We start from the raw sequence: 15,480 nt of genomic DNA on the forward strand, positions 1-15,480 counted from the left end.
ATTCCATATTTTTGTTGCAGCCATTTCTGTGCTTCAATGTATTTCAATGGAGCCCATGTAAGTCAATTGGCAATCTTCCCTCCCATTATATCCAATGGAAAATCCAGGCTCTCCCATTGTTTCCTGTGGGCAATCTTGACATTCGTTTTAGTACATCCCCTCTCTGCCTGGCGGGGAGAAGGCAAAGGTGGGCGATCTGCCTTCACCCCGCCTGGGTGTTTAAAGGAAGGGGGGAAGCCTGGGAACTGCCTTTGCCATCTCCCCACCTGGCGGGGAGACAGCAAAGACAGATGATCTTCCTCCCCCCCCCTTCCCATTTAAGCACCTCCAAATCCAAGCACAACGCGTGCAGGGAAAAGTGGAAATATTGCACAGGAATTAAAACATAATTTGATCGTGTTACCGGGCATAGAAGCAGTTACCAGATTTAATGATCACACAATCGCTGGTGCAATGATGTCATTTGCAGTGGGCTCTCGCAGGGAAGCGGATGTGCGCTCGCAATAAGTCGGCTATGATGGAGCGTTCAAACATTGAAAGTACGTGCGGGAATCATTGGAAGCATTATTGGTCCGGATTTAATGCACTATCAAAAAAGTCTGAGTCCCAGTCGTGGCAGTGCAGACAACCGCATAAAATCCGACATGCATCCGGTTTTCATCCATGCCCATCTCGTCAGTTTATGTGCGTCTGACCTCGGCCTTGAGCTCATCACAAACAGTCTTGAATTTGTTTGTGACTTCCTGAGATGGAACAGACCTGCCTGACTGTGCATGGCCCTGTTCTGCCAACCCCCTCCCTTGGGTTGCCACCTCCTGGAGGGGACTATTCCTTTTATTTATTTATTTTTTACTGCACATATATCCTGCCTGATCCTTTGTGGACTCTTGAGGATAGCTGCTGCTACCATCACCTCCCGGTTTGCAAAGAATTGCTTGCACAACTTCCCTTACCAGTCTGAGGCCTTATACCTCTTTGTCTCCTGCTGCCCTGTGCCAGGTCACCATAGGGACACTTTACACAGCTTTGGGTGCCACTGGGGGAATAGCCAGTTGCCAGCTGCTTGGTTTCCCCCATCCCACTCACTCCCCCCCCTTAAAGCAGTGCAGTCTAAGGCGATTGGGGAAAACATGAGGTTCAGAGAACACTACCAGCATCAAAGAGTAAAATATTTATTAAAAAGAGAAAAAGTATACTTTTAGTACAGCTACCAGAAGAACAAAGAAAATTTGGTCATAAATGCATCCTTTTTTCCTGGTTCTGAAACTTGCTCTAACTAGATGTCACAATTCGAGTAGGTACTCACAGAATGTTCTAAAGATGTTTCATTGCCTCAGGCTCTCTGCAGCCCAGCCAGCCAAACCCCAAGATCCAAGATGATTGTTGACCTGCAGACCAGAGCTTAGTAGTCTGTTCTCTTTTGAGGCCCAGCACCAACATATAAACCGTTTTCTCACACAGCTTACCTCGGAGTGACGTCCCTCTTCACCGCGCAGCGTCTGCTTGGATTTCCCACCATCTGCTCTGCAGAAGCAGGAAGTGCTGGGGCTTCTGCGTCGCAAATGTAAATCGCTAAAACCCAGTTTACGTTAGCGACGCAAAAGCCGCAGCTCTTCCTGCTTCTGCGGAGCAGATGGTGGGAAATCCAAGCAGACGCTGCACAGTGAAGAGGGACATCACTCCGAGGTAAGCTGTGTGGGAAAACGGTTTTAGACTTCCTTCTGGGAACAAGCACTTTTATTGAACCTCTGATTCCACCCATTTTACTTCACTATCTCCACTTCTTTTGACTTGGTCCACCCAGGGGCATCCTGGAAGCCCTCCTGGAAGGCATTCTGGGAAATCTCTAGGAGCCTCCTGGAGATTCCTCAGTGAACTCCCACAGCCAGGCATTAGCATTTCTATAGCTGGAATTTAGCAAGTTATTGAGAGAGGCTTCCTGCTATTCAGAGGAGGGGGGAGAGGAACACTTTTAAAACTCAAAGTGGAGGAGAGGTTTCTCCACATTTCCGAATTCAAACTGTGCTACTGATATGTAAATGCATATTGATGAAATAATGCCAACATCTCCATTATTGATGTGATTGCATATGCAGTTGTATCAAAATTCTTTTTCCTTGTGGTTTTCACCAGTGCATGGGATTTTATGAGCATGTAACACACTCATGCCTCATTTTGGGCAGGAGTTCAAAGGAGTGGAGCTCCAGAACCTCTAAATTTTATTGTGCTTTCTTTCTTTCTTAGCCCCACCCCCAAATACTTGCTTCTGGGCTCCATTGTTCAACCTCCCTGTGAGAATTTTGCTGAACTCTAAGATTTGACAAACTTTCTAATATTTTCCCCCACAAAAAATGGGAAAATAACCAAAACATACAGAGCAGACAGATGGAAATCTTCATCATGCCACATAGGAGAAAGTAATTTGAAATGTGTAATGGGGGTAAGGTTTTATTATGACAATTATAATTCAAGAAGCATTTTAAGGTAGATGCTGAGCTGATATAATTTTGTACACTTTCCAGTGATGTCAGGGGTGCATGGCATATGCAAATGAATTGTGCTAATGAGCTCTGACACCTCTTTTTCTATGAAATGACTCCTAAACACACTGATAGCCCCAGCTAGCCTGATCTCATCAGAGCTCAGAAGCTAAGCAAGGTCAGCCATGGCCAGTATTTGGATGGGAAACTCCAAGGAATACCAGGGGTGTGATGCAGAGGCAGGCAACCACCTCTGAATGTCTCCTACCTTGAAAACCCCATGAGGGTCACCATGTCAGCTGTGAAAAATCTTAGTGCAATCATATGATTGCAGCATGGCTGGCTTTTTTGGTGGTGTTTTATAAACATGCATATATGCATAGATATTGCAGAGGTTTAAAAAGACGCAAAAGTTGTAAAGAAAATGAAAATAGCACATGAGCCAATTCACAAATCAATTTTCTTAGTTAAACTGGAATTAAGGAGGAGTGAAATTCAACACAGAGACAAAAATCCAGAACAATAAAAGAACAGAAGGAAAGATCCACTTATTTAAAGTCCTGTGTAGCAGATGATAATCCTCTTGGGCTCTCCTGAGGGTGGCAGCAACTTCCACCTTCCTCAGCAATTCTAGTAGGTAACAGCAACAGCTCAGTTCCATATTCTCTTCGTTCATTACTATGATTAATTGTTTTCTTCCCAGAGGTGGGTATTATTGGGATGTTTGGTTAATATAGTATTTTGTCCAATGATAAAAACATAATACTGAGTTGAGTAAATAAATCTCCCAAGAAGTATATTGTGAAAAAGGTAAACTTACATTTATTAAAGTTGATTCAGTTCACTTTCAGGTTGCAGTCAAAAGAAGAGAAAGATGCAGTCAAAAGAAGAGAAAGAAGCCAAATCAAAAGAGTACTTTCCCTATCACAAATGGCCAGTTTGGCCAGCATCATGTGTATGGGAATATGAGGGCACAGTCTCTACAAGATGTCTGCATGGAAGGCCATGTGAAAAGAGTGAGAGGACAAAGTGAGAGGGGAAGGAGGGCCAGAGGGCAGCTCCCAGGTTAAGACAAAGAGAGGCATCCCATTCAAGGAAATATCTTCTATATACACACAGAGCGATGTCGCATCCCCCAATGTCCAGGCATGCTGAGTCACTCACTCCAACACAAATATGGCGAATCAGTCCAAGCACACAGCAGATATATCACAGAACAGCTGATAATGCTATGGAACTGCTGCATATCAGGACACCATAATTGTATTTGCATGTGACATCCATGCAGTGGGGCTATGTAAACAGAAAAGTGGGGTCTCAATCTACCTTTTCTCTTTGCCTGAACTCGGTGGCAAAACCCCTATGAGGTTAAATGCAGAGACTGATGGCTTTGAAGAGCTCTGAATCCCTTAAAAGTTAGATGAGCCATTAAGGATGATGTGAAACAGGGTCTGCTTTGCATAACAGATACACCAATAAAGAATAGAGAGCTATTAAATTTTGCAGATCCCCCCACTCATAAAATGAGAGGGAAGCTCACGAAATCAAAAATGAGCGTAAATGGGACCTAAATACCTTAGCTACAGACAGTATCTGGCTGCCCACTAGCTTGGGGAGGGGGAAGTTCTAGCTCTTTCAATTACATTTTTCAAAAACATTTCTATGCTGCCTTTCCACCCAAATTGAGTCCCCAAGGCAGTGAACACCAAAACAGTAAAACATTTATAACATTCAAGAAGCATATAAAATTAGGTATATATAAAATATTTAAAGAAGGGAGACTTGGGGTGCCTGTCATTTTAAATTAAGGGCAGCAGTGATGACCTGCATAATAATGGCAGGAGATGAGGCACAACTTTCCAGTGAGCTTCATGGCAGTTAGAGTGAGGAAAGTTTCTGACTAAATGGGAGAGAATGCCCCTCCCCTGCTCAAAGCTAGGTGGGCCTTAGAAACACCTCCCACTGGAAGAGCCTTCAAGTGTAGCAATGAAAAGAGTAACTTCTCTAATTTTACTGCTTTATGCTACTGAGCACAATCACTCACCATATAACATGCACGGTCATGGATTCCTGATGACAAGTAATGTGGCTGGTGTACATTTTTGATGGTCAGTGAAACAAACCTCTCTACCATGGGCAATTTTGACACTAAAAAGTGTGCATTCTCATTGCTAGGCCAGCATACTATGGTACAGCGTGGAGACCCCATTTCCATTGCCATCTTTTCATTCTGTTAGAATGAATAGTGTACAGCAGGGGTGGCCAACGGTAGCTCTCCAGATGTTTTTTGCCTACAACTCCCATCAGCCCCAGCCAGCGTGGCCAATGACTGGGGCTGATGGGAGTTGTAGGCAAAAAAACATCCGGAGCGCTACCGTTGGCCACCGCTGGTGTACAGAACTGGATCTTCGTTATGGGTCAGTCTCATCGGTTAAATGCTGATGGTTTTTAGAAAAATGGCAAACCTGCTGTTGTCACTATTAAGACAGGACAACTATGAAGTCTTTTAACATGATTGTGGTATTGTTTATTTCTTAGGGATATGTTTCAAAAAATAATGTAAAGATTTTTTTTTTACTTTAACATGCTTTCATGTACATTTCAAAAGCAGCATGTCAGAATATAACAAAATAAGCAAATGAATACATTATTGGTAAAGTCACATTCTGCCCTTAAAATAATGCATAATCACAGGTTGTCAAATTTGTTTTCCTAGCTGATGCACATTATAGTCACACTGCCAGAAACTGAATTTACTTTTCAATCAAATCTGAAATAACAAAATTGTATCTGTAGTCACTGGACAAAACATAGCATTGCCTTGGATCTAACAAGCTGTGTGTTCTACAGTTCTCTGCTTGGGTGGGAAGAACTATTCTGTTCTCTGTATATTTCAGAATTCACATTCTTGTTTTTCTGTTTTTTCTTGATTTGCTGGAGTAATTTTAAACTACACTTTCTTAGACAAGGAGTAAAAGAAAGAGACCAATGGGAGCCCCCTCCCCCCCCCTTCCCCACTCTCTCCTGAGCTTCTTCTGGGTCAGGCAACGCTGGAGACTCTAGTGGAATTCCGTCCGGAGCTCTGCCAGCCAAGGCTGCAGAGGGAGTATGTCAAATCAGCACATTCTCAGCTGTTCCAGCCAGCCACTTTTCTGTCCTTCCCAGGATTTTTAAGCTGTTCTGTTCTCTGTCAGTGTACCATGTCATGCCTCATGAGAAAAGTCTGTGCATGCAGGAGTCTTGTTAGCCAAAGATGTAGGCTACATGACAGCCTGTCTTGGTTAGTAGTATTTAAAGAAAACTGTGAGATAGAACCTGGATTCAATGTCCTAACCTAGCAATGGACTTATTCAACTGGCTTTGGGCAAGTGGCTGTTCCTCAGCCTGTGACCTGTAAAATGGGAATGATGGGATAAAAGGGAAGAAAACAAGGCCAAGTAAAATGCAAATCAAACACTTCTGCTTATCTTCTGCTCTACTTCTCATAAACTGGTGCAATGATGCAAAAGTGAAGACTGGCAGATGTTTGAAACTGGGAATATGCCAGCCCTACACAGAGAAAGAAAGAGAATGAGGAAGAAGTATGCCTTACCTCCCTGCCCGTGACCCTGTGTGCTCACCCACCCTCCAATGTGAGCAGACAACCATGCATGTTACTTCGCAAAAACAATATATATAGGCTTTGTATATATGGTCAAAATCCCAGATTAAATGGAGGGTTTCATTTGCAGTTATGGAATTTATTAACATTGAATTTGGCCTTGCTTGGGTGCAAATGCATAGGTGCTCACTGACTTCAGAGGTGGGATGAGTGTGCTCAGTTGTTAGGGAAGTAAGACATACTTCTCCACCCTCCTGTTCCTCACCATGGATAAGACCAGTAGATCATCTAAAAAAGCCCTTAGAACTGTTTTGTACGTGGTGCTAAATATTGCAATACAGAATTCTGTAATGACTTGCTTAACTATATATCCCAAATCAGGAACTGGGAGTGCTTGTTTGGTTTGAGGTGGGGGGGCACACTCCTTGTTCAAAGTGACCGCAGGCCTGTGCCAAATAGCCCCACAAAAGATCTCCTGTTCTTTCCTATTTGAAGTGACAAGCAGGTAGATAGAGCAGCAATTCCACAGCTTGTGGAGTAGAAGGGGACAGCAGCAGTTCTTCAGCTTGCTTTGAAACATCTCATAGACCTTTCCAAGATGAAACCTAGCTCAGATTTCCTTAGCATGGAGGGAGGGAGAAGAGCTGCGCCATGAATGTCCCGCAGGCATTCTGTAGTTCCTGTGGCAGACATTTCCCACCTCCCTGTGTGTGCACTTACAGGCATCCTGGCTGTTCCCTGTCAGGGATTCTACTCAGGCTGCTGAAACTGCATCCTTATAAGGGCTGATAAAAATGGCCATATTGCCAGCTGGCAGAGTTTATTTCATTCCTTGTTTACACTTTGACCCTGTTTTGGAGGAGGGACTTCCTAAGCCTCATGGCTTGTACAGAGAATAAAATGGGATGCTGAATCACCTTCTGGAAAGCAGCCAGCTCTTTCCTGCCTTATGGGCTAGCTCTGGGGAGTTAAGAAAAAGACTGCAAGTCTCCATACACTGATTAACTCCCATTGTAATTGGGGATTTTTTTCCTAAGTAAACTTGGATAAGTTCAGGTTGCACAAGTGTAATTCTCCTTCAGCCTGCACACATTTTTCCATCCAAGATTCAAGAATGTTTGAGGGTATTTGCTATATTCTGTCCCTCCAGCATACTTTGTTGCTGTTCTGCCCTGTTTATGCCACCCCACAGATGGCAGGGTTATGGGTTTGCTGTCTAATTACTGTGAAGGAGTCTATCACTGTGATTTGGTCAAAAGTGACACAGCTCAGGGAAGTTAGGGCCAGTGAGAAAAAGAATGTTAACATTTATTGATTACTGTATATATAGTTCCTCAGGAGGAGCTAACTAGTGTCATGGGTGCTGGGGACCCTGCAGAAGAAGCTCAGCCTGCAGAATTTATTTATTTATTTATTTATTTATTTATTTATTTATTTATTTATTTATTACTTTCAATTTATATCCCGCCCTCTCCGCAAGTGGACTCAGGGCGGCTTACAACATCATAAAATACAATCAATCCAATAAAACATATAAAACCATAATTTACTTATATCAATTTTAAAGCCATTCTATAGCGCTGTTTCAGTACAGTATAGGCGGTATTGAATTCTCGACTGTGATCGCCAGCATTCTATAAGATGTCCGGTGGCAGCCCTTTTTCGGTCAAACAGCAAAGGCCTGTTTAAACAGTTCGGTCTTACAGGCCCTGCAGAACGCAGACAAATCCCGCAGGGCCCTTATGGCTTCTGGAAGGGTGTTCCAAAGAAGAAACTGTGCCCCTGCCACCGGCACCAGTGCCCCTGCCTCCTACTGGAGAAGATCCAAGCCCCCTGCCTCGCCCTCTCGGGTGGCTTGTGTGCGTGACCGCCTTCGTCAGGACCTGAGGGATCGGAGGAGGGCGGCATGCTCACGAGCAAGACGCGCCCTGAGTTCTAAAAGGATCCTGGCCCCTCTAGGAGTGAGGATGCTTGAGTCTCAGCAGGATCCTGGCCGCCCTCTGAGTCAGCAATTAGTCCAAATGGGCAACAGACAGCAGAGGGCTATATAGCTGTGGGCTTTGGGAGAAGGCTTTGTGGAAGCAACTAGTCACTTACCTGACGTTCTAGCATCCACTTCGGCTTCTGGCTTTGACTTATGGACCCCCTGACTTCGGCTTCTGAACCTCTGACCTGCGATACCTGGACTGTGATTTGGTTTTGGCGCTTTGAACCCTCTTTGCTCACCAGCTACAGACCTTGGACTGCCCCTGGACTTTGCCTGGCCTGGCCCCAGCTCGTGACAACTGGCATGAAGTGGCCTTCCAAATTAGCCTTCTCATTCAAGGACCTATCTGAGGAGAGAGAAGGTGTTCTCCAAGGGATTCCCACTCTGAACACACCACCACAGTCTGGAAATCAGTTCTAATCAGGGCTTTTTTTGTAGAAAAAGCCCAGCAGGAGCTCATTTGCTTATTAGGTCACACATACACACTGATGTCAAGCCAGCTGGAACTGTGTTCCTGCTTAAAAAAAAGCCCTGGTTCTAATTCTGGGAAAACTCGAGGCACCACCAGGAGGTTGGGCAGCAGGTATGTGAGCATGGGTGGAGAAGTAAATAGAGCAGTGAATTGCTGACAGGGAGTACCTTGTGATTCCGGGTCCCTCTGTCTCTGGAAGTTAGATATGGGATAGTAGAACTGCTGCCGTATAGAATTTCCTCTTTGTCTCCACCCAAGCACTACTTGTACATATGTTAATACCAGTGATGCTACATGTCTCCAATGGTTTCTCACCAAAAGAAAACCAAACTCAGATAGAACTCCTTGAACTTCTCACCAGTCATAGGGGAGGGGCATATAATGCAGAACTGCACTGGAACTGAAAGTGGGCTTGACCCCCCCCCTCTCCGTTTGGTGATACATATATAATTAATTCAATAGGGAAGCAGTAAAAATACATAGAATTAGCCAATCCATACTATCAAATACATATGTTGTTACTTCAAGATTTTATTAAGTCAACATAAGGTTATACAAATATGAAGCTAGTTTGTTGACCCTTGAAAAGTTACTTCGTTTCTAATGTTTTCTAAGGCATTATTTTAGGATACAGTAATAAAGAGAATATTATAAGACTGTAAATGTAGTGATAAAATAGTTCAATAATAGCAGGGACATGTATTTTTAGAAGTGTGATATGATTGTAAATTTTTGTGTGATGGTTATGAGAAGTACACTGCAATGGTAAACCCTCTCTCTCTCTCTCTCTCTCTCTCTCTCTCTCTCTCTTGCTCTCTTTCAGCTGGAGCCAGTTGGACAGAAGCAGTCCTACAATAACTTTACTTATGAAAGGTCAATGCTCACATGTCCAACCTCAGTAAGCAACAGTACACTGTCAAAATATGATTCCAAACATCAGGCAGGGGTTGGGTTCAGTATTTCAGATAACTATATAAAAGTCAGTTCCCCACCCTGCTCACTTCAGTTTCTTGCCACATACTTCCCATGCCTCCATCTCCTTTTTTCAGTTGTATTGGTGTTCCTATTGCCTGGGTCAATGATTCCTGAATCGGGTACTTAGACAGTCTAGTGTGCCACAAGAGGGAGCTGGAGTGTGCCTTGAGAACCATAACCTACCATAATGGATACACCAATTCTGTAGTTCCCAAATTATGTCTGAACATGTTAGTGTGCCATTAGTAGAAATGTGCATTCTTATGATTAATCCATCATTTTGCATGCATCTACTATTCTGTGCCTTTTGGATCAAAGGAGGCCCTGTGCAATATTGATTCCCCCTCAGTTAGTCCACCTGTGGGTTATCTGATAAGGATGCACCCAGATTCTTGGGCATAGCATGCTCTATAGATTATAGCTATGAAGAAAATTGTAGAAACTTCACTGTAACACAGAAAACCCGGTCCCATTCTTGAGGTGACTTAGCAAGGGGAGGGGCAGGATCCCAGAAGGCAATATTAAGCTGGGCAGTCCTACAGATGCAAGGAGAATGCCTGCCTGTTATAATGTCTATCACATTTTTATGCCATCTTTCCTCTAAAGAAATCAGTGCAGCATACATGACTCTTCCTTTGTGTTATCCATACAGTGAGAGCCAGCATGGTGTAGTGGTTGAGAGCGATGGACTAATCTTGAGAACTAGGTTTGATTCCACACTTTTCCACATGAAGTCAGCTGGGTGACCTTGGGTCAGTCACAGCTCTATCAGAGCTATCTCAGCCCCCAAAATAAGTCTAGCTTGCTACCTAGTGGTGCATAATATTAAAAGAGCTGGGACTTCAGGCTGTCAGACAATCTTAGGTTCTCCTGGCTATTCTACACACAACACAATACTATTATTATTATTTCATACAATAACCCTGAAAGGTAGGTTTTGTTGAGTGAGCTGATCAATCTCCAATCTTCCTGTTAGCTTCCTTGGCTGGCTGACTGACCCTGCTCCATAGGCCTGAATCCCTGTGTGTCAGCACCCCACTCCTATTCCCAGCAGCACACATCTCCTCCCTCTTGTAATAAGATAGAACAGTTACAAACTATGTCTGCAAGTAAACTAGTATAATCACATGTATATTTACCTAGTTAAAGAGTAAGGATTAGAAGACAGGTTGAAGGAAGACACTATAAAAATAGTTTTTAAGGAGAGGCTTAAAAGGAAGGAGGGAAGCTAGCCAGCCACAGAAGGTGTGAGTTTTGTTTCTCAGCAGAACTCAAGGTAGGGCTTTGATGGGTGAAAATTATGAGAGATTCTGCAAATATTTGTGAGGGTGAGGAGTGGAGCCCTTTACCCCATAAGTATTTACAGCAGCTCTTTCTTTTGCTGTACAAGCAAAAGTATAGAAGCCAATATTTAAGGGAAAGCTATTTACTCGCATTTAGCTCCTAAATCATTCATTCTCTTTGGGGGGAAACTCTTCTATTTCACTACAATTTGTTAGAGTTGCATGCTCTCAGTTGAAGAGTTAAAATAAATGTGCTAAAAGCAGATTATCTAGCAGATGCCTGACTTCAAAGGAATAGATATATTTATGGCTTTTGAAACTGTTAAGATAGGGGAGCCTTGTAGTTGTACCAGTGGGAAAAGATCAGAGGATGTTAGGGGGAGATGGTATTATTACTAATGGAATGAATAGCATGTAGCATGTAGACTGAATGCTTCTCCCATAAATATTCTGTAAACCATCTCTTTCTGCTCCAGGAACACCCTTTTCTTTTTACATCAAGGAACAGTGGATGGCAGAGTTCAGGAAGCACATCAGAGAACAACAGAGCTGTGGTCCCTTCCTGGGCTGTGATTGTGGCAGCCATAGCTGGAATCTTGGCAGGCTCCCTGATTGTTTGGGTTTTGATGGCTCAGCGAGTCTGCAAACACCCAAAAGCAGGCAACACAGCAATTGAAGAGAAATCAACATCATTTTAAATTCGCACCAGCAGCAAGAAGCCCTAACATAATATCTTCCTCTGGTGACATGAGGAGAGCAGTATGAGACCTTAGCTACAGCTTTACACAGGCTATTTTTAAATCAAATGTTTCCATCTGAAAGTAGAAGAGACATTAGTCCATGCCTACTTGGCCAAAATCTCAGAAACTGATGACAGACCAGAGTTTAAAGTATCGGATTATATATAAGGATGTTATAAACTAAAGCAAAAATATTTCAAATTTATCAGCATTACTTGATTACAAATAAGATATGCCTACTATAATGGAAATATCAAGATTAAAAAATGTTTCTCTACAGTTCTTAAATGGTCTGTTGCTTCCATGTTGCCTTCCCACAAAATATTTACACAGTCAGGTTTGCTGTACTAGTTTGTGCAACAGTAGGTTAAGTGAGCATGACACCTACCACTGGAACGTAACAGGCACAGTACACTAGCACTGAAACACAAGTTTCACATGTATTGCAATTTGGAATGCTGGGCTGCACTCCTCCCCACACCTGTATCCAAACAAACGCACATGGGGCATTGAACATTGGCAGACTTGACTTTTGTGCAAAGACCACACAGACTTCTATCCTTGCAGACACTCTGCCTGTTTTCGAAAACTATGAGATAGCAATATCCCTGGTTTTGATGCCATCTTTAAGAATTTTTTAGGATTCTTAATTTTTTTTAGGTTAATGTTTTAATGTTTTTTTTGTATTTCTGATCTTTGTGGTGTTTTGATGTAAACTGCCTTGAGCCCAACTGAGGGTGGTTATAAATCTAATATGAGAGAGGGTGGGTAACCCTAAAGGGGTAAGTTCTGAAAGCTATGAAATCCAAGCAACAGCAGCATGAAGGATCAACAGCATGCATGGCAACAAAGCTGGAAGGTGGGCATCCGCTTTCATCATTCTGCAACTTAAAAAAAAATACATTATTGTAGACCACCTTTCTCACATGAACTCAAGGCAGATTACACATAGGCTTATTATGCATGAGTCTATTATGCACATATTATGCACAATAGCCTATTATGCACATAGGCCTATTATTTCCTTGCTTTCACTGTGCACTTCCATTGGGTTTTCTTTGTTATTCTGCATTGATTTTCCTCCCTTCAGCACTCAGTTCACTTTCTGGTCACTGCTTCCCCAGGTTTTCTGAGAGTGTTTTTGTGATGATTTTTCCCTTGTTTGATTCCCAGCCAAAGGGAATTCAAAAGCTTACAGATCCCCTTGGATTCCTCCCTGGCCTTTTGCCATCTCTCAAAGGTCACTTTCCACCCACATAGAGGCCGTTCCATCCACTGTGCCCTTTCCACTATCTTCCCCCCTTCAAGCTCCATTTTTCCCTCATTTTTTTTTACAAGTGGCATGGGTCTTGTGATATGAGACTAGTCTTGGTCACTGAATTTTTTTTAAAAAATGAGAGGGGGAAATTTAAAAGGAGCTGTGTGAGGTTCAGTTCCCTGTTGGTATTGACTTGAAAGGGGGACTGGAGAGGAGAAAAATGGCAGCATCTCCAGTGCAAAAAAAAAAGGATTTCAGTGCTGCATGCAGACAAAATAAAGGGGATTCATCAATGCAGATTTAAATTGACATGAGATGTAAAGATAGAGAGAGACACTGGGATGGAAGGCCTAAAGCTTTTGAAAACACTTTCCCCTTTAATGCTATAGTGAACAAAGTTGGAGAGGAACCATTTTGGCAATCTCTGGAACCCTAACATTGGAATGGCAGCTGAGCCACATTGACCTTGTGTGAACCACTGAAATTAAGAATGGTTTAGGATTGATCCATTTGGAGGAAGAGTGCAATCTGCACAGGACAGGCTTTTAAAAACTGCAAAGATCACAACCAGCCTGCAGGGTCAAATTAGAGAATCACAAAGAGAAAACCACACAAATTTGCAAGGAAGGGCAAGAAATTAGCATTACTATGCAGCTGCGTTAGAGCATTGCCAAAACTACTCCCCCCTTTTAATTTAGTGGCACAAGACTAAAAAAGCCCTCCAGAACTTGTGCCAGAGGATTCTACCCCTATACAAATTGCAAGCTATGATCATAGCTTGCAATGCCAGTGATAGTGGGTTCTACTGTGTATTTTGTACACCCAGCATGTTTTCCCATATTATGAGACTGTGTGACTCTTTCCCATTTTTCACAGTGACTGATAACACAGCAGAGAATCCCCAAGTGCAATATGAAAAACAGGGCTTTGCAGCTGCTTGTCAGTTTCAGAAAAAAATCTGGTTAGCTTCAGCAGTGGGTTTCCCCCTTTTGCCTGCATCCCTTTCATTCTCTTTCATTCAACCAACTAATGCTAAAATGCACAGGCAAAATCTGGAATGGTTTAAATGGAAGGTGCTTGCTCGATGTTACTGCACAGCTGCAATAGGGCAATTGTGTAATTAAAAAAAAACTTTGGATGCCACCCCCCACAATTCACAAGTAACATTCCACCCTGATTTAGAAAAGTGTGCTTTAAAAATTGTAGCTGCAGAATAAATACACCAGAGGAAAAAGAATGGTGTTTAAGAATCCAAAGTCAAGATTAAAGGCTTACTGCTCTGAAAATCTGCAGCAAGATGTGCATGAGTAATGGGCTATAGTGAATCATTAGATTATTAGAAGACTAGAAACCACCAGAAAGAACAGGAGCATAGTGTAAGTGTTAATATGACATTAACCAGTACAGAAATTACATAACAGCGTCCTGTTTACAATATGCTATATATAGCAGAAAAGACCACAAGTTCTGTTCATTTATCCAGGTGGGTTTATGAAACCATTTTGTGATATGCAGCCTTATTACCTGTGCAGAAAACCTTCTTGAATAGTTCAGTTTTGCATAGTTTGAGGATGGCCAGGAGAGTGCAGGTATTATGTTCAGTTTTGGGCACCACAATTTAAGAACAATATAGACAAGCTGGAACATATCCAGAGGAGGGCAATAAAGATTGTGAGGTGTCTGGAGACCAAGTCCTACAAGGAAAGGTTGAAAGAGCTGGGTATGTTTAGCCTAGAGAGGAGATGACTGAGAGGTGATATGATCACCATCTTCAAGTACTTGAAGGGCTGTTATATAGAGGATGGTGTGGAATTGTTTTCTGTGGCCCCAGAGGGTCAGACCAGAACCAACGGGTTGAAATTAAATCAAAAGAGTTTCCAGGCTAAATATTAGGAAGAACCTAACAGTGGTTCCTCAGTGGAAAAGGCTTCCTCGGGAGGTGGTGGGCTCTCCTTCCCTGGAGGTTTGTAAAGAGATTCTAGGAGGCATCTAATAGTAATGCTGATCCTGTGAACTTAGAAGGAATTATAAAATAAATGATAAATTACAAATAATTAAATCACAACATAGTACAAGAGATAGAAACAGCACAAATTGGACCCATAAATTTTACATACATTCAAATAGCAAACTCATGCTAGTAATATCCACAAGAGACCAAATCAATTTCCTATAAGCTGTGTTGGCAAGTCAAATTTCAGTAAGCCACTAAGGCCAGTAAAATCCTCCAAAATGTGCAACAAGCATGAAAATCTTCAAAGTGACGAGGCAGTACTTTGATTCCTCATTTCACTTCAGCTTTGCCTCGGTGGGGAGGGCGGGGTATAAATAAAAAAATTATTATTATTATTATTATTATTATTATTATTATTATTATTATTATTATTATTATTATTATTATTATTATTAGCTTTGTCTAGCTTTTTCAAAAATATTTATCAGGGCATGATCACCATCTTCAAGTACTTGAAGAGCTGTCATATAGACGATGGTGTGGAATTGTTTTCTGTGGCCCTGGAAGGTAGGACCAGAACCAATGGGTTGAAATGAAATCAAATCAACATTAGGAAGAACTTCCTGACCGTTAGAGAGATTCCTCAGTGGAACAGGCTTCCTCGGGAGGTGGTGGGCTCTCCTTCCTTGGAGGTTTTTAAACAGAGGCTAGATGGCCATCTGACAGCGAT

At 42.4% G+C, this 15,480-nt stretch overlaps 1 protein-coding gene across 1 annotated transcript in view; it reads left to right on the forward strand.

Moving 5' to 3' along the window:
• The window catches only part of LOC132587164 (phospholipase B1, membrane-associated-like), a 64,461-nt gene extending 52,644 nt beyond the window's left edge, over window positions 1-11,817 (forward strand). Inside the window, exons 16-17 of the mRNA XM_060259395.1 lie at window positions 9,364-9,438; window positions 11,275-11,817. Coding sequence (XP_060115378.1) covers window positions 9,364-9,438; window positions 11,275-11,496 — 297 coding nt within the window. The 3' untranslated portion in view covers window positions 11,497-11,817. The remainder of the gene's footprint in view (window positions 1-9,363; window positions 9,439-11,274) is intronic.
• The last annotated feature ends 3,663 nt before the right edge of the window (window positions 11,818-15,480 follow it).

This window comes from Heteronotia binoei, chromosome 1, assembly GCF_032191835.1.
Source record: "Heteronotia binoei isolate CCM8104 ecotype False Entrance Well chromosome 1, APGP_CSIRO_Hbin_v1, whole genome shotgun sequence".
NCBI lineage: Eukaryota > Metazoa > Chordata > Lepidosauria > Squamata > Gekkonidae > Heteronotia > Heteronotia binoei.